Source organism: Aquarana catesbeiana, linkage group LG11, assembly GCF_042186555.1.
Source record: "Aquarana catesbeiana isolate 2022-GZ linkage group LG11, ASM4218655v1, whole genome shotgun sequence".
Taxonomy (NCBI): Eukaryota; Metazoa; Chordata; class Amphibia; order Anura; family Ranidae; genus Aquarana; species Aquarana catesbeiana.
The window spans coordinates 205,754,239-205,774,504 of NC_133334.1; the positions used below are offsets into that span (position 1 = coordinate 205,754,239).

The 20,266-nt window shown below is 44.7% G+C and overlaps 1 protein-coding gene across 3 annotated transcripts in view; it reads right to left on the reverse strand.

Moving 5' to 3' along the window:
• The window catches only part of SART1 (spliceosome associated factor 1, recruiter of U4/U6.U5 tri-snRNP), a 301,899-nt gene that overhangs the window by 73,187 nt on the left and 208,446 nt on the right, over positions 1-20,266 (reverse strand). For 2 of the 3 annotated variants that reach the window (XM_073605184.1, XM_073605185.1), the window contains one exon: positions 2,511-2,762. In XM_073605184.1, coding sequence (XP_073461285.1) covers positions 2,511-2,760 — 250 coding nt within the window. In that variant the 5' untranslated portion in view covers positions 2,761-2,762. Of the gene's footprint in view, positions 1-2,510; positions 2,763-16,673; positions 16,817-20,266 lie in introns of those variants that run through there. The other variant, XM_073605183.1, reaches the window with a different exon arrangement.

Here is a 20,266-nt window from a genome sequence, read left to right on the forward strand (position 1 = left end):
TTCTAAAGTGCTAACGAGAGCATCCCAGAATGCACTGGGAAAGAAGAGAACTAGAACAGAGCAGCTCCATCCACTTCCCATACAGAACTGCTGTGTGGTAACACCATTTGATTCTGTGTGCAGGCAAAAGCATCAACCAGCCAGCAATACTGACAGTGGCAGCAGAGTTGAGCTGGACCAAGCCAAGTGTCAAAAAGATCAAAGTATATGAATCCATCACAAAAAAAAAAAAAAAAAAAAGTCCATTGCACCACAATCTAACCACTCCTCAAAAGCAGATCATTTACTCTACATCACCTCCCCTTTAAACACTTCCCACTAGAAAAGCAACACTTTCACGGGCATTTATTGAGCATTCTTGAAGCCTTTTCAACACTTCATAAAACAACTAAAAACACACCATAAACACATGCTATAAAACGCATCAATGAGCACTGCTTCATTCTTCATAAATCAACACATGTATGAACGAGCTCTAAAAGATTTTTTTTCTTTCAGATCAGCTTACAGAAATGGACAAGGACATCAACGGTTATTTTATATACTTGCAGAAAATGTAGCCTGCAAATTGAAAATAAATAGTGCAGCCATCGCATCTAAGGGACTAGTAAGCTGCAAATATATTTTATACACTATTGCCTACTAACACATATGCAGTATACACTACTATCAAGGTTTACCTTTGGTGATAATGGTCAATTGTCACTGAACTTATGTCTGTTCTCAACAAATATTTAAAACTCTAAAAATTGCTGCAGGCACAGCTGATCAGGTGTGTAGCACCATGACAGTTGCAGATATAAAGAGTATAAAATAGCACCGTTCTCTGCAAATAGAAGAGCATAGAACCACTTTAAGCCTCTTCTAAACTCTGGTCCAATATCAGTGATCAAACCTCTAATACCCAGCAACGATCTGGACAACTGTGTATACAATCACCATGCCCTCACATACACACACAGCCAAAGGAATTACATTTTCCAAGAAGATTAAAGAATATGTCAACCCAGAATGTCATATTCCTGATATGTGCCTGCTGTACCATGTATCCTTTTCTCTTTGTATTGCTTCTTTTGTGAAATCCATGGTGTTCCTGCCAGTACCTCTACTTTCCTATTAAAAAATGACCATGCTAGGCATGAGAGCTCAGGGTGTTGAATTTTATGGCTCTGCTGAGGACTAAGCCTACTTTCCTCCAAAAGATCAAACTGCTTCTGATATGCCCCCCACCCCTGCATAGCCATTCACTGGAAGGACCAGTGTGCTGCTGTTACTCCTCCCCCAGCTCTCTGAGCTCCTTACACAGCTGAGAACAGGAGGGTAAGTAACCAGTCAAATAAAAAAAAAAAAAAAGAAATTGGGGGGGGGGGAGAAGGGGTGTGTGTGTGTGTGTGGAGATAGATACAACGCTGTATCCTGGCCTAGGTTGACAAGGCCCAGGGCAACACTTTGCAGGGGGGCAGCAGGGATAGAGTCCCCGCCGGCTTACGCTACACTGTTAGTGTGGCGCCAGTCTTATGGGGCGTACTGGGCTGAAAGGCTAGTTAGTCTAGCGCCCTCATAAAGTGGCCTCACTGCTTCCAGTATGTGGGTGGCTGGCATTCTGCAACTGTGCTATACGTTTTCTGCTGCACCATTGGCATGGTTATATCTTGCCAGTGGTGCAGCAGGGCGGGTCTTAAACAGCAAGGGATGTGGCCTTGAAGGGAAGGGGTGGGTCATATTTAAATTAGCGGTGCACCAGTTTAGTCAGGCCTAGGGCAGCACAAAATCTACACTACTGGATATAGAAATATATATATATATATATACATACACACACATACATACACACACACACACACAGTGCATTCATAAAGTATTCATACTCCTTTAGTTGTTTTACAATTGTGTTATGCTGCAGCCCGATATTACAGTTGTTTAAATTCACCTTTTTCTCATTAATCTACACTCAGGTCCCCATAATGACAAAGTGAAAACAGATTTTAGAAGTGTCTGAATTAAAAAGGAAAAAAACTGAAATATCACATGTACTTAAGCATCCAGACCCTATACTACTTGTACTGAACTTTGTACAGTACTTACTGCACTTTGTTGAAGCACCTTTGGCAGCAATAACAGCCTTGATAATTGTTGGGCATGCGCGACAATACTTTATGCATCCACTGTTTACACACAAATGTTTTGCCTTTCATTTATATTTGAAACTAAATGGGTTGTCTTAGAAGATGAGGGTTTACATATATTTTAATGATATATTAATAGCATATCAGTTATCAACATTGGTATACTGGCTGCAAAGATATAACCTTGCTGTTCCATCCTCTCTAGAACTGGCAGAAAATACCTTTATGATATAAAAAATTAAAGATATAAAATGGTTTCATTTTGATATGTAAACAGATATTACCATTTTAAACACAGAATTTATATATTAAAGAAGTATTTTAAATACTGTTGGCATGTAACTGGTCTATCTACAAGAAAACAGCGTCATTAGTTTTACTCACTCAGCTCGAAAGTAAAGTCCACCTTTTCCCTTTTTATTTTTCGAGAGTCTGTATCCTTGGAAGCCCGGGACCTTCCATCCCTATCCCTAGGTCTTTCTCTCTCCCGGGATCTCTTTCGTCTCTCGCGCTCACGTTCCTTATGTTTGTGCTTCTTGTGTTCCCTGTGACGATCTTCTCCACTACCCGCAGCAAAGGCGCCATCTCGATCTCGTTCCTTTTCCTTCTCCTTATGCTTCTTTGAAGATCCCATTGCTATGGAGAAAAGTAAATATTAACAACTGTGCAAGTGATGTCAATAGATCTGTTTTTATTGTGTTTCCTCACACTGTAGTGAAGGAATAATTGCAGACTGTGCCCGTGTACCACACAAGAATCAAAAAATGAGCCTAGCAGCCAGTTCAGCTATTCAACCACAACACTGTCATGCTTTGTCTCCACCTTCAAGAATCATCTCTTTTCCTGTTTATTATTGTATTTACATTTAAACAAGAAAAGACTTACAACACTGGGAGCAAGAGTTGTTATAAATATATAGAAAGCACCAGACTTACCTCTGAACCCGCTTGCTAGATGACCATTGGTGTAAACTTTGTATTACGTTTAATCCATGGCCTCTTCACTAACTGAAGAAGTGATTTTGGTGGTTGGTTGCATCGTGGCCTGTTTACTTCTACAAACATCTCTGGTATTTTTAGTATAGAAAAACCCATAGACACTCACAGCCTGACTCAGTCATGCCCCCTGCTTCCTCAGGATTTGACCGATGGTAGCATGAGCTTATGGCTCCCACTACTCACTGTCTCCTGTGAAGAGAGTCAGCCAGGGAAGCAAAATGATCGAACACAAGCACAATGTTTGATCAGCTGCCTCGCAAAGCAAGAGAGAGACAGGGTCTAATAGACCCCTGAAGACTACATAAAGAGTACCTGTTACAAGGAGGCTTGTTCATCCCCTTGTGAAAGCAATAAGAAAAAAAAATTCAACACTATAAAAAAAAAAATGTAATGAAATATAAATTAAAAGCTCCCCCACCCCATGTAGGCATGCAAACCATGACCGTAGGTCTGGCACACATCCGTAAATGGTGATTTTACCACACGCGAGGTATCACTGCGAACGTAGGAGTGACAGCAATAAATTCAAGGGCTATAATTCACATTTGACCCTAAACTGATAACCTGGAAAGGCTTTTAAAGTGTCACATATGGACAGTTTTAGGTACCGTAGTTTTTTGCCACTTCATGGATATACACAAGTTTAAATCTTAACTTCTGGCATCTATTTAAGCAATGCGCCATCTTTTTTTTTTAAAAAGAATGGGTATTATATGGTGTTTATGTGCATTAAAATGAATTTAACCACTTACCCACTGGACACTTAAACCCCCTTACTAACCAGACCAATTTTCGGCGCTCTCACATTTTGAATGACAATTACTCAGTCATGCAACATTGTACCTATATGAAATTTTTGTCCTTTTTTTCACACAAATAGAGATTTCTTTTAGGCCTCTTTCACACGGACTGTCTGTTCAGGTCCGCCTGTCAGTTTTTTAGGCGGACCTGAACGGACACTCCATGGAGGTCTATGGAACGTCGGATGTCAGCGGTGACATGTCCGCTGACATCCGACCCGCTCCGATCCGAAAAAGTGTAACGGAGGAAAAACCTACTTTTCCATCCGTTTTCGGATCAGATAGGGTGACGACAGACTCTACGGTCCGTCATCATCCAAGCCCCCATAGGGGAGAGCGGCGCTCTGCCAGGTCCGTCGCTGCACAGTGTGCAGCGACGGACCTGTCATCTTCCTACTCAGCGGGGATCGGCAGAGCGATCCCCGATGAGCAAGCGGATGTTCACGGGGCGGATTATCACTGATCCGCCCCATGTGAAAGAGCCATTAGTGGTATTTAATCACCGCTGGGTTTTTTATTTTTTGTGCTATAAAAGAAAAAAAGACCGAAAATTCTGTAAAAAAAAAAAAATAAAAATACTGTATTTATTGGCGTATAACGCGCACGTTTTCACCCTGAAAATCGGGTGCAAATAGCGTGTGCATGTTATACGCCAATACTTCAATTTTAGCTGCCTCGGAGGGGACAGAGAGTGGGGCAGGATGAGCGCCGTCAGATTACATACAGTGAGAATCTCCTGTTTACTTGGCGGCCTCTGTAAAAGGAAGTCCCATCTCCTGGGCCGCCATTGGACCACTGCTCTGTCTATCATTGGAGATTCTCACTGTATGTAATCTGTTGGCGCTCATCCCGCCCCCTCCCTGTCCCCTCTAGGCTGCAGATGGGTATCGATCAGGCTGCACTGATGGCAATGGTGAGGCTGCTGCCATTGATGGCAATGGTGAGGCTGCTGCCATTGATGGCAATGGTGAGGCTGCAGATGGGTACTGACCCTTATTTTACTTTAAAGCTCCTTATTTAAAATGTAAGTTTTTTTCCTGAAACTTACCTCTTAAAATGAATGTGCGTGTTATACGCCAATAAATACGGTAAATGCAGTTTTCTTAGTTTTTGTTATAAAATTTTGCAAATTAGTAATTTTTCTTCATATATTTTGGCCAAAATTTATACTGTTACATATATTTGGTAAAAGAAACCCCAAATCGGTGTATATTATTTGGCCTTTGTGAAAGTTATAAAGTCTACAAGCTATGGTGCCAATCTCTGAAAATTGATCACACCTGAAGTACTCTCATTTCTTGAGACCCTAACAAGCCAGGAAAGTACAAATACCCCCCAAATGACCCATTTTTGGAAAGCAGACATTCCAAGGTATTTAGTAAGTGGCATGTTGAGTTTTTTGAAGTTGTAATTTTTTCCCACAATTCTTTGCAAAAATCAAGATTTTTATTATCTTTTTTTTTTTTCACAAAATTGTTATATTAGCAGGTTATTTCTCACACACAGCATAAGCATAGCACAAATTACACCCCAAAACACATTCTGCTACTCCTCCTGAATATGGCGATACCACATGTGTGAGACTTTTCCACAGTGTGGCCACATACAGAGGCCCAACATGCAGGGAGTGCCATCAGGCGTTCTTGGAGCATAAATTACACATATCATTTCTTGACTATCTCTAATGCCGCATACACACGGTCGGACTTTCTAGAAAGCTAGGTCCGACGTACTTGCCGCCAGACTTCCGGCGGACTACCGCCGGACTTTCTGAACGGCCGGACTTGCCGGAATCCGGTCTTCCCGACGGACTTCCGCCGGACTTTCAGAATGAACGGACTTTCCCACACACGGACAAGTCCGTTCATTTTGAACGTGACTTGGGTACGACGGGACTAGAAAAGGAATTCAATCTCGCCGCTTTTTTTGGCGAGATTGAAACCTTGCGAGCCCCGTCGCAGGCCCTTAGGTCTGGTATGGAACTTTAAGGGGAACCCCCTACGCCGAAAAACTGGCGTGGGGGTCCCCCCCAAAATCCATACCAGACCCCGATCCGAGCATGCAGCCCGGCCGGTCAGGAAAGGGGGTGGGGACGAACGAGCGCCCCCCCCCCCCTCCTGAACCGTACCAGGCCGCATGCCCTCAACATGGGGGGGTGCTTTGGGGGAGGGGGCGCCTTGCGGTGCCCCCCCACCACAAAGCACCTTGTCCCCATGTTGATGAGGACAAGGGCCTCTTCCCGACAACCCTGGCCGTTGGTTGTCGGGGTCTGCGGGCGGGGGGCTTATCGGAATCCGGGAGCCCCCTATAATAAGAGGGCCCCCAGATCCCGGCCCCCCCACCCTATGTGAATGAGTATGGGGTACATGGTACCCCTACCCATTCACCTAGGTAAAAAGTGTCAATAATAAAACACAACACAGGTTTTTAAAATAATTTATTAAACAGCTCCGGGGGGGGGGGGGGGGGGGGGGGGAGTCTTCTTCCGTCTTCGGGGGTCCCTCTGGTTCATCTTCTCCCAGCGTCCGGTTGGTTCTTCTCCGCTCTCCGGCCTCTTCTCCCGGTGTCCCAGGTCTTCGGCCGGCCCCTCCGCTGTCTTCAGGTAGCTCTATTGCCAGCGGAGGTCCGGACTTCTTGGCTTCTTGTGTTCTCTTCTCTTCCCCCAGATGTTGACACGACGCTCTCTCCGGCTGGACTGGTCTCTGAGGGCTGCGTTGTGACTTATATAGGCGGAGACCCCGCCCCCATATGATGTCACAGTCCCTGGGCATGCTGGGACTGTGACGTTTTAGGGGGCGTGGTCGCCCCCTAAAACGTCAGTCCCAGCATGCCCAGGGACTGTGACATCATATGGGGGCGGGGTCTCCGCCTATATAAGTCACAACGCAGCCCTCAGAGACCAGTCCAGCCGGAGAGAGCGTCGTGTCAACATCTGGGGGAAGAGAAGAGAACACAAGAAGCCAAGAAGTCCGGACCTCCGCTGGCAATAGAGCTACCTGAAGACAGCGGAGGGGCCGGCCGAAGACCTGGGACACCGGGAGAAGAGGCCGGAGAGCGGAGAAGAACCAACCGGACGCCGGGAGAAGATGAACCAGAGGGACCCCCGAAGACGGAAGAAGACTCCCCCCCCGGAGCTGTTTAATAAATTATTTTAAAAACCTGTGTTGTGTTTTATTATTGACACTTTTTACCTAGGTGAATGGGTAGGGGTACCATGTACCCCATACTCATTCACATAGGGTGGGGGGGCCGGGATCTGGGGGCCCTCTTATTATAGGGGGCTCCCGGATTCCGATAAGCCCCCCGCCCGCAGACCCCGACAACCAACGGCCAGGGTTGTCGGGAAGAGGCCCTTGTCCTCATCAACATGGGGACAAGGTGCTTTGTGGTGGGGGGGCACCGCAAGGCGCCCCCTCCCCCAAAGCACCCCCCCATGTTGAGGGCATGCGGCCTGGTACGGTTCAGGAGGGGGGGGGGCGCTCGTTCGTCCCCACCCCCTTTCCTGACCGGCCGGGCTGCGTGCTCGGATCGGGTCTGGTATGGATTTTGGGGGGACCCCCACACCGGTTTTTCGGCGTAGGGGGTTCTCCTTAAAGTTCCATACCAGACCTAAGGGCCTGGGATGCTGGCCGCAATGGGAAAATTAGTTTTTCCTATTGCAGCGAGCGCGAGATGCAGTAACCTGCTCCTCCGTCGTATCTGGTCCTTCGGACTAGCATACAGACGAACGGGCTTTCCGTCAGGAACTGAGTCCGGCGGAGGTACGACGTAAAGATTTGAAGCAGGCTTCAAATCTAAAGTACGTCGGATTTCCGCCCGAAACGGTCCGTCGGAAGTCCGATGGAGACCACACACGGTCGGATTGTCCGCCGGACTTGGTCCGGCGGCGTCCGTCGGACTTTTGCAGGTGAAAAGTCCGACCGTGTGTACGCGGCATTACACTTTTGAAGGCCCTGGAGAACCAGGACAATAGAAACGCCCAATTTTGATAAGGAAACAACCCAATGTATAATCTATGAGGCATATCGAGTCTTTTGAACATGTCATTTTTTTCTACAAGTTTTTGGAATATGTGTAAAGAAAATGAAAAACATTTTTCTTTTTACACAACGTTGTCTATTTACACAATGTTTCCAAACACATAGCATGTACATACCAAAAATTACACCCCAAAATAGATTCTCCTACTCCTCCTGAGTACGGCGATACCACGTGTGAGACTTTTCCACAGCCTGGCCACATACAGAGGACCAACATGCAGGGAGCACCATCAGGTGTTCTAGGGACAGAAGTTTCAAATCTAATTTGACTACCTATTACACTTTTGTGAGGCACTGTAGTGGCATGGATGAGTCGTGGATGGGGATGGCTGAGCATGAATGAGTATGGCCGAGTATCGCCGGGTACGGCTGAGTACGGATGGGTATAGATGGGATGGCTGGGCACGGCTGGGTATGGCTAATTATGGATGGGGGTGGATGGGATGGCTGAGCATGGATGGATGAGTATTGCTGAGTATAGATGGCTGAGCATGGATGGATAAATGAGTATGCCGAGTATGGATGGTTGAGCATGGATGGATAGATGAGTATGCCGAGTATGGATGGCGGAGCATGAATGGATAGATGAGTATGCCGAGTATGGATGGCGGAGCATGGATGGATAGATGAGTATGCCGTGTATGGATAAGTATACCGAGTAGGGATGGCTGAGCATGGATGGATGAGTATGCCGAGTATGGATGGGTGAGCATGGATGGATGAGTATGCTGAGCATGGAGGAAGATGGATGAGTATGCCGAGCATGGAGGAAGATGGATGAGTATGCCGAGCATGGATGGGTATGCTGAGCATGGATGGCTGAGTATGCTGAGTATAGATGGCTGAGCATGGATGGATGGATGAGTATGCTGAGTATGGATGGGTATCCTGAGTATGGATTAGAGGTCAACCGATATATTGGCCGATATTTGGCGTTTTTTACTTAATCGGCATCGGCAGATTGTGCTGATAAAAAAGGCCGATTATAAAACTTCAGCATGACTTGCAAATGACTTCTGTAATAGAAGTCAATGCAAGTTGCCTGAAGTTTTCTTCTCTCCTCCTCTGGGCAGCCTGCCAAATCTGATAAGAAGAAACATTGTATCTCTTCAGGTTCTTTTATCAATGGACTGAACTCAGTGTGGAGGAGTTCTCAGTTTAACCATTTAAAGACTAAAACTTTTCTGACACTTGTTGCTTACAGGTAAAAATCCTGTATTTTCTGCTAGAAAATCACTTAGAACCCCCAAACATATATATATATATTTTTTTTTAGCAGAGGCCCTAGGGAACAAAATAGCGGTTGTTGCAATATTTTATGTCACACGGTATTTGTGCAGCGGTCTTTCAAACGCAATTTTTTTTAAAAAATACACTAATTAAAAAAAAAAAAACTAAGCAGTAAAGTTAGCCCATTTTTTTTTCGTCCAAAAATTTTGATTACCTGTTTTTGTGCATTTAATATTTAAGATATAGTGTTTTTTTTTTGTTATCTAAATTATACATACAAGTGAACTGATTGGAGGTTTGTTTTGTTTAATAAATGTAAGAAATTTTCTGTATCACTTATTACTTAAGGCCGCTTTCACACTGGAGCGGGCATGCGTTGGCGGTAAAACGCTGCTAGTTTTACCGGCGCTATTCGGCTGCTAGCGGTGCGCTTATAACCCAGCTAGCGGCCGAGGAAGGGGTTAAATGCACCCCTGAAGCGCCGCTGCCAAAACGCTTTGCAGGTGCTTCGACAGCGGTGCGCATTCATTTCAAAGGGCAGGAGTGCTGGAGCAGCGTTATGCACCGCTCCAAAGATGCCGCTTGCAGGACTTTTTTTAACATCCTGCCAGCGCATCGCCTCAGTGTGAAAGCCCGAGTGACTGCAGGGGAGCCGTTTTGCAGGCACTTTACAGGTGCTATTTTTAGCCCAAAAGCGCCTGAAAAACGCCCCAGTGTGAAAGGGAGCTAACTGTTAGCTTTTATGAGATGAAGGGGGGAAAAAAAAAAAAAAATCGGCCAAAGATATCGGCCCCCCAAAAAAAAAAAATCGGCATCATATATCGGACATCAGCCACCGCGATTTCTAAATATCGGCATCGGCCAGAAAAAAGCCCATATCGGTCAACCTCTAGTATGGATGGCTGAGTATGGATGGATGGCTGGCTGGAATGGGCACATATCAGCGCTGTAGGCACTACACATCCAGCCCACAGCGCCACCAATCTCTCCGCTCTCCACTCGCACTGTACCAATAGGTACGGGGAGGGGAGAGAGGAACCGGACGTGATGCCGGTTTGTTTATAAGTGATCACTTTGTCATTTGACAGAGCAATTACGTGGTAAACAACCGCTATCAGCAGCCGTTTACTGTGATCAGTGACGCGCCGGGTCCAGGTCACAGATGTTCTCGGGTGCGCGCCCCATGGGGCGCGCGAGAGTGGGATTCTGGGAGGACGTCATAGTACGCCCTCCCAGAGTTATCCAACCGCGCTGCAGCCGTCATTCGGCTATAGCGCGGTCGGCAAGTGGTTAAGTGCATTTCTTCCTGAAAATCTGTGCTTGATAAAACAAACAGTTATGCAGATATAGTCTGACATAAAAAAAAAACTACAACAAACATTTTATGCCCCAGGACCTCTGCTTTCAGAAAATACATACTGTAGTTCTTGGGGTTTCCAAGTAATTTTCTAGCAAAATAAATGATGGTTTAAATATGTATGTGAAAAATTTCAAAATTGCCCCTTACAGCTAGTGCTTAACCACTTCAGCCCCGGAAGGTTTCACCCCCTTAATAACCAGGCCATTTTTTTGTGATACGGCACTGCATTGCTTTAACTGACAATTGCGCAGTGATGCGACGCTGTACCCAAACAAAATAGAGCTTTCTTTTGGTGGTATTTGATCACCTCTGCGGTTGTTAATTTTTGCGCCATAAACAAAAAAAGACCGACAATTTTAAAAAATATTTTTTTTTTTACTTTCTACTATAAAACACATCCAACAAGAATCAACTTAGGCCAATATGTATTGTTCTACATAATCTTCGTAAAATTCCAATAAGCGTATATTAATTGGTTTTCGCAAAAGTTATCGTGTCTACAAACTAGATTTATTGGCATTTTTATTTTTACTAGTAATGGCAGCGGTCTTTTGCGAGAATGCGACATTACGGCGGACAAATTGGACACCAAGTGACACTAATACAGTGATCAATGCTAAAAAAAAATGCAGCCACTGTATAAATGACACTGGCAGGGAAGGGGTTAACATCAAAGGGTTAGGTGTCCTGATTAGCAGAAACACAAGATCTCTCTCGTCCTCTGACAGAATGGAGGTCTGCCTTGTTCACATGGGGGGGGTTAGGGGGTTCAGGGGCTCCAGTGTAAAGTCACCTTACTTACAGATTTTCTAAAAGGTGAACTTACACTTTAACCACTTGACAATTAAACCCCCTTAATAACCAGACCAATTTTCAGCTTTTTGTGCTCTCACATTTTGAATGACAATTACTCAGTCATGCAACTCTGTATCTATATGAAATTTTTGTCCTTTTTTTCACACAAATAGAGTTTTCTTTTGGTGGTATTTAATCACCGCTGGGTTCTTTATTTTTTGCGCTATAAAAGAAAAAAGACCGAAATATCTGTAAAAAAAATGCATTTTTCTTCGTTTCTGTTATAATATTTTGCAAATTAGTAATTTTTCTTCATATATTTTGGCCAAAATTTATACCGCTACATATCTTTGGTAAAAATAACCCAAATTGGTGGATATTATTTGGTCTTTGTGAAAGTTATAGAGTTCAAAAGCTATGGTGCCAATATCTGAAAATTGATCACATCTGAAGTACTGACGGCCTAATTTCCTGAGACCCTAACATGCCAGAAAAGTACAAATAACCCCCAAATGACCCCTTTTTGGAAAGAAGACATTCCAAGGCATTTAGAAAGATGCATGGCGAGTTTTTTGAAGTTGTCATTTTTTCCCACAATTCTTTGCAAAATCAAGGGTTTTTTTTCACAAAATTGTCATATTAGCAGGTTATTTCTCACACACAGCATATGCATACCACAAATTACACCCCAAAACACATTCAGCTATTACTCCCGAGTATGGCGATACCACATGTGTGAGACTTTTACACAGCGTGGCCACATACAGAGGCCCAACATGCAGGGGAGCACCTTCAGGCGTTCTGGAGCACCCAGGCCAATTCTGACATTTCTCTCCTACATATAAAAATCATTTATTTGCTAGAAAATTACATAGAACCCCAAAACATTATATATGTTTTTTTAGCAAAGACCCTAGAGAATACAATAGCGGTCATTGCAACTTTTTATCTCGCACGATATTTGTGCAGCAATTTTTCGAACGCGTTTTTTTTTTTGGGAAAAAAAAAAACAGTTTTGTGCTTTAAAAAAAAAAAAAAAAAAAAAACAGTAAGGTTAGCCCAATGTTTTTGCATAATGTGAAAGATGAAGTTATGCCGAGTAAATAGATACCTAACATGTCACCTTACAAAATTGCACATGCTTGTGGAATGGCGCCAAACTTCGCTACTTAAAAATCCCCATAGGCGACGCTTTAAAATTTTTTACTGGTTACATGTTTTGAGTTACAGAGGAGGTCTAGGGCAAAAATTATTGCTCTCGCTCTACCGATCGCAGCGATACCTCACATGTGTGGTTTGAACGGCGTTTTCATATGTGGGCGGGACTTACGTATGCGTTCGCTTCTGCATGCGAGCACATGGGGACATGGGCGCTTTAAAAATTTTAATTTTTTTTATTGTTCATTTTACTTTATTTTAGTTTGACGCTTTTTTCCAAAAAAAATTTTTGATCACTTTTATTCCTATTACAAGGAATGTAAACATCCCTTGTAATAGGAATATGGCATGACAGGTCCTCTTTACAGTGAGATACGGGGTCAATAAGACCCCACATCTCACCTCTAGGCTGGGAAGCCCGAAATAAAAAAAAAAAAAAAAAAAAAAAGATGATCCTGGCTTCGATCGTAGCGGTAAGTCGGTAGAAGCACTGGAGGGTGGCGGCAGGGGGGGGACGTCCCCTCTCACCTCCCGTAAGAACAATCCAGCAGAGCATGGCGGGGTATGGCAGAGTATTGCGGGGTATGGCAGGGTATTGCAGGGCATTGCAGAGTAGTGCAGGGCATTGAGGGATGGCTGAGGATGGATGGATGGCAGTTGTCACTGAGCAGCGGTTTGGGTACTACAGATGCAGCCCACAGCGCTGCTGCCATCCGATCCCTCCCCCTCTCCGCTCACAGTGTACCGATCAGTACAGAGAGGGGAGGAGAGGAACCAGCGTCATGATATGATGCCGGTTTGTTTACATGTGATCGCTCCATCATTTGACGGAGTGATCACATGTTAAATGGCCGTGATTAGCGGCCATTTACCGAGATTCGTGATGCGTCGGGTCCTCTGGATCCGGCGGTCACGGATGCTCTCAGGCGAGAGCGGAATTCTGGGAGGACGTTCCTGGACGCCCTCCCAGAGTTAAGCAACCGCCCTGTAGCCTTCATTTGGCTATGGGCCAGTTGTTAAGTGGTTACAGCTTAAATCCAGCCACTTTGTAAAATGTGCTGGTATACTATAAGTTAAAGTGGTTCTAAAGGCTTAAGGTTTTTTACCTCAATGCATTATGGTAAAAAAAAACAAAAAAACACAACATTCTGGATGCAGCTCTCCCCTTATACTTACCTGAGCCCCATTTCAGTCCAGTGATGTGCATGAGAACAGCAGCTTTCCTGGTTCTCTCTGTCATTGGCTCCCACAGCAGTGGGAGCCATTGACTCCTGCTATTGTTAATCACAGCCAGTGAGCCAATGAGGAGAGAGCAGGGGGCAGAGCCAAGCCATGCTCTGTGTGAATGGACTCGGGAGCCCCCATAGCAAGAGGCCTGCTATTGGGTGTACTTGGCAGGGGAGGGCCAGGACCGCCAGCGGTGGGGGGGGGGGGGGGGACGACTCAAAAAGTAGAGGGTCAGGGCTGCTCTGTGCAAAACCATAACACAGAGCAGGCAACCAACTTTTTTTCCCTAGTCTTTAGAATCACTAAGTCCACCAAGGTGCATATCACCTCATGAATGGATATCTTACTTATATCTGATAGTTTTGCAGAGCTCCAGGAATACAGCTAAAACTAAACTCCAGACGCTCTGAGACAAGACACACCATGCTCCCATACAGCCACAGCTCTGCTCGCCCCTCCCTTCTGCTGTCCATTCATAGAAGGCTTTGTATTTTGAGAATGGCTTCACATAATACAAGGTGCTCTGGGATTGGGCAAAATGAGAGGTTGGGTGGGCAGAGCGGCTGCAGACGGTAAGACCCAATGGTCCCGCGTCAGACGTATAACAATAGCTGTACTATTGGCACTCAGTAAAACATTTAAAAGTTAACCACTTGCCGACCACAATACGTGTATGTATCTTTTTTTTTTTTTTTTTAAACAGAGATCCTAGGGAATAAAATTGCGATTGTTGCAATTTTTTATGTCACACAGTATTTGTGCAGTGGTTTTTGAAACTTTTTTTTGGGGGGAAAAAATATATTTTATATGCAGAGTAAATTGATACCCAACATGTCATGCTTTAAAATTGCGCACGCTTGTAGAATAGCGCCAAACTACGGTACTTAAAAATCTGCATAGTTGACATTTTAAACACCTTTACAGGCTACGTGTTTAGTGTTAGAGGAAGTCCAGCACTTTAGTTATTGCTCTCTAACATACGCAGTGATACCTCACATCTGTGGTGCAAACACTGTTTACATATGCGTGCGCGACTTGCGTGGGGGCGCTTTAAATGGGTTTTTTTATTATAGATTTCACTTTAATTCATTTTCTTTTTTTCCTATTACAAGGAATATAAACATCCCTTGTAATAGAGATAAGGATGACAGGTCCTCTTTATGGAGAGATCAGGGGTCAAAAAGACCCCATATCTCTTTACCTTTGCAAAAGATCAAAAAAATAATTAAAAAAAAAAAAAAAGCCAGAGAAACACAGGTGGGTGGGGGAGGATCATGAGCTGCTCAGACCACTTTCATGAGAAAGCTAGCTTCCGGCTGCAAAACACGATACCAGGGATAAGGCTGATACCCTCAGCCATATTCCCAGTAAAGTGCAACACACACTGTATATTTGGGGGTTCTATGTAATTTTCAAGCAAAAAAAAAAAGATACTGATTTAACCACTTGCCGCCTGTCATATAGCAAAATAACGGCTGCAAAGTGGTTTCAATATCCTGACTGGGCCTCATATGACATCCTCAGGATATTAAGCCGCTGCGCGCCCCCGGGGGCGTGCCTCGCGGCAATTGTTGTTGCGGTGTGTGAGTGTGACACACCGCAACTCCGATTTAGGTAAAGAGTCTCTGACAGAGACTCTTTACCACGTGATCAGCCGTGTCCAATCACGATGTAAATAGGAAGAGCCGGTGATCGGCTTTTCCTCACTCGCGTCTGACAGATGCGAGTAGAAGAGAGCCGATCGGCTGCTCTCCTGACAGGGGGGGGGGGGTCTGTGCTGATTGTTTATCAGCACAGCCCCCCTCGGATCCCACCCAGGACCACCAGGATGGACATCCACACTGGACCACCAGGGAAATACTAATCTGTGCCAGGCAGCTGCCAATCAGTGCCCATTCACAATGCCTACCACTGCCAGTGCCACCAGGGATGAATATCAGTGCCTCATATCAATGCCGCCCAGCAGTGCCCACTATCAGTGCCACCCATAAGAACCCATCTTTGCAGCCTTTCAGTGCTGCCTATCAGTGCCACCCATGAGTGCCGCCTATCAATGCCCATCAGTGCCGCATATCAGTGCCACCTACCAGTGCCCGCTCATCAGTGCCACCTCATCAGTGCCCATCAGTGAAAGAGAAAACGTACTTATTTACAAAATTTTTTAAACAGAAACAAAAGCAATTTTTGGTCTTTTTTAATTTGTTTAGCAAAAAATAAAAACCGCAGAAGTGATCAAATACCATCAAAAGAAAGCTCTATTTGTGGGAACAAAATGATAAAAATTTAGTTTGGGTACAGTGTAGCATGACCGCGCAATTGTCATTCAAACTGCGACAGCACTGAAAGCTGAAAATTGGTCTGGGCAGGAAGGTGTATAAGTGCCTGATATTGAAGTGGTTAAACAAAAAAATGCCAGAAAAAGCCTGGTCTTCAAGTGGTTAAAGGGTTGGACTTCACCCATAGTAGTCTAGAACATTTTAGAAAGTGTCTGAATTCCTGGAGTTCATCTTTGTAGGAGAGATCTCAGCTCTGTACAGACCTCAGTGGGGGACAAACTCATTTTCAACACACACAGTATGGCGTCCCTTATCCCTGAATATTTCTGCCATGGTTGCAGGAAAATCGGATTTCGGTCTCAGGTTTGGAAACTCTTATCTGGCTAGATCTTGTGGTCTACAATGGAGAGCTGATGTTTATTTCAGACAACTGCTGTTCTATGCGGGCCAAATACACACAATGGTTCCTCGTACATCTTCTCTTTATTTCCTAACGCAGCTCCCTGAATCTTTCCCCCTCCACACTTGTAACACTCAACCTGACCAGCCATAGCACTGCCAGTTTCAGACCAGACGTCCCTCTGAGAAATACGAGCAAACCTTTATAGGAAACAAAGCCAACACAACCTAGGAACATTTCACCGAACTACAAGCATTACTCACCGTTGTCGAGTCGTTTCCAAGATGTCTGCGCAGTTGTCGCTCTTCTGTTACGACACGGAGCCCCGCCCACTTCCGCCCTTGCGCGATAGCACCCGGTAGTAATGCGTTCCAAAGTGGTTATGGCTTCTAAATGAGGTTTTGTACGAGTTATCTTATACTGTACGGTCGGTGACAAGAGCCTTATCTTGATTCACACGACTCGTGCCCTCCTTTCTGTTCTACAAAGGATTGCCCAAGTTACAACGTAGATTTTTATTATTGTATTTAGCATTGAAGACTAATGAGGCCATCTAGTGGTTAAAAGTGAGATGACCCAGTCAAAGCTAATATGTCGCAATGAATAATTTAAATTGACACATAAATATATCCTTATTCACTTAAAGCGGGGGTCCACCTATCTATCGTTTTTTTTTTTTTTTTTAGTTCATTCACAAACTTTTCTTCTCAGCATTACATACTCACATATTGTGTGTAATATGTCCGCCTGTGTCAGATTTCGTCGGAAAGAATAACTTATATTATTCACTGCAGGCGGTTTCCATCTTCATTGTGGGCATTTGAAGCCCACAAGCATTTATTTCCTGGATGTGGTGAATGCTGTGCTCCCAGCACATGCTCAGTGGCATCCTGGGAAGCCTGAGACTAGCTCCCAGGAGTCTGGGAGAGGCTAGAAACACGCCTACTCCCACGGGAGGAGAACCAGGAAGTGCAAAGAAGAATAGAAAAATAAAAGGTAATTACGGCGATTTAAATTTTTTTAAATGGCATGTCAGCATCTAGGCAAAGAAGAGAATACATACAGATATTGTTCAAAATTTGGGTGGAACCCCGCTTTAAAGCCGAGTTCCACCCAAAAGTGGAACTTCCGCTTTAAAGTGGATGAAAACCCAAATTTTTTTTTTTTTTTTTTTATGTCATGATGTAGAGTATAAGATTTCCTATCATTTGAGCCCAGTCTTGCCACATAGCTCTGAGCAATCCTCTTTTATTGTTCAGTGAGATAAAACTTGACAAACAGAGAAAAACTTTGTCAAATCCTCCCCCTTGCTGTGAGTGACAGGTAATTTACATATCCATAGTTGCCAACATTGAAAAAACATTTTTAGGGACACTTTTTTGGCTGTAGGCGGAGTTATAATTAGGGGGCGGGGCATGCGTTTGTAGGCGTGGCACAGGGGGAAAGTACAAATGTGGCGCGCTAAGCGAATTGCGGCGAATATGGGTGTGGTTTACGCAAAATAGTGGGCGTGTTTTAAGTGGGCATGGCTCAAAGGGGGTGTGGTTAGAGTCTGAGATGAATGAGGGATGGAGAGGGAAAGGGGGGGAGAGGGATGGAGGGACAGCAGGCCCAGATCCTACACAACAATGGAAATATGTGTATTCTAGAAAGTTTAACAACCAGCAGCTAAAGATACTCCAAACACCTGGTGTTAGCGCTTCAATCATCCCAGCATCATGGTTGTTATGGTGTCAGGATGATTGAAGTGCATTATTTCTATTATCACATTGTAATATAAAATGAAATCATTCAACTCACCATAATGCCGAATCAGTGGGATCCCTGAGCGTGTCACCTGCCACGTCGCCTGCCACCAGCCGTCCATCCTTGCATCAGGTGCCCCCAGCAGAGTCCGTCCTTGCATCATGTGTCCCAACAGAGTCCATCCTTGCATCAGATGTCCCCAGCGGAGCCCCCTTACATCAGGTGTCCCCAGCGGAGCCCCTCCCTTACATCAGATGTCCCCAGCGGTGCCCCACCCCCTAACATCAGGTGTCCCCAGTGGTGCCCCCCCTAAAATCAGGTGTCCCCAGCGGTGCCCCCCCTAAAATCAGGTGTCCCCAGCGGTGCCCCCCCTAACATCAGGTGTCCCCAGTGGTATCCCCCTTACCTTTCCATAACAGACTGGCAGCGGGGCGAGGGGGGTAGGCAGGGCGAGGCGGAGCGGGGCGCAGGGTGGGCGGCGACGCAGGAGCTTTGTCTAGCCACCCAGCCGTTCCTGGTCTCCTTAAAAATGGAGGCCGGCGGAGACAATGTCTCTGCCGGCCGCGGACCTCTAGCGGCGTCGGCGAAAATTCGAAAAAAAACTGATTTCTCGGGACATTTCCCTGGGAAACAATAAACTCGGGAAAGAGTCCAAATCCCGGGAATGTCCCGGGAAATCCGGGACAGTTGGTAAGTATGCACATCTCGTGCACCAGCCTAAGACATGCAGTATTTTTTAATTCCCACCCCCACTCAGCAGCATTGCAAGGATTGGCTATTCCACACCTCAGCATGATTTGGCATGCTGAAGTCATGTGGTTACTTTCCTGCCTTTTCACTGGATGTTAGAGATCATAGCAAAAGTTCAGTGTAAGAAATACACAGGAGAAAATGAATATTGGCAAGGGGAGTGTAGAGATGGGCGGGGACTCTATTGACATCACAACTCCACCCACCGAGCTCCAGACAACAGACCCACCCACAGAATCTGCAGTTTTTGGGTTCTCATAACAGACAGAGGGGAGACATTTGACAGGTAAAGATACATGCAGGAGGCATGTATATCCTTATAGATAACCCCTATGGCAGTAGTTTAGAAAGGATGACATTGCGTTTACATCCACTTTAAGCACTCCTCACCCCTTGACATGACACATTTGGCATGTCATTTTTTTGGGGGGGGTGGTAAGGTTGCCACCTTTTCTTCGAGCCAAACCTGAACACTTCAGCAGGGCTTGCCATTTTTTTTGTAGCATACACTATGAGATTGTAAAATACCTGGGACACCTCTGTGTGCCCTAGGGGAGCAGTAATGTGGTACGCGCAGCAGTGAACAGTGGGTGTAGCCGATTGTATATAGTGCAGGTGTGTGTAATGTGCAATATAGTGTACATAGTGCAGGAGTGTGTGATGTACAATATAGTGTATATAGTATAGGTGTGTGTAATGTGCGATATAGTGTACATAGTGCAGGAGTGTGTAATGTACAATATAGTGTATATAGTGCAGGAGTGTGTAATGTACAATATAGTGTATATAGTGCAGGTGTGTGTAATGTGCAATATAGTGTACATATATGCAGGAGTGTGTAATGTACAATATAGTGTATATAGTGCAGGTGTGTGTAATGTGCAATATAGTGTACATAGTGCAGGAGTGTGTAATGTACAATATAGTGTATATAGTGCAGGTGTGTGTAATGTGCAATATAGTGTACATAGTGCAGGAGTGTGTAATGTACAATATAGTGTATATAGTGCAGGTGTGTGTAATGTGCAATATAGTGTATATAGTGCAGGTGTGTGTGATGTACAATATAGTGTATATAGTATAGGTGTGTGTAATGTGCAATATAGTGTATATAGTGCAGGTGTGTGTGATGTACAATATAGTGTATATAGTGCAGCTGTGTGTGATGTAGAATATAGTGTATACAGTGCAGGTGTGTGTAATGTGCAATATAGTGTATATAGTATAGGTGTATCTAATGTAAAATATAGTGTATATAGTGCAGGTGTGTGTAATGTGGAATATAGTGTATATAGTATAGGTGTGTCTAATGTGAAATATAGTGTATGTAGTGCAGGTGTGTGTAATGTGGAATATAGTG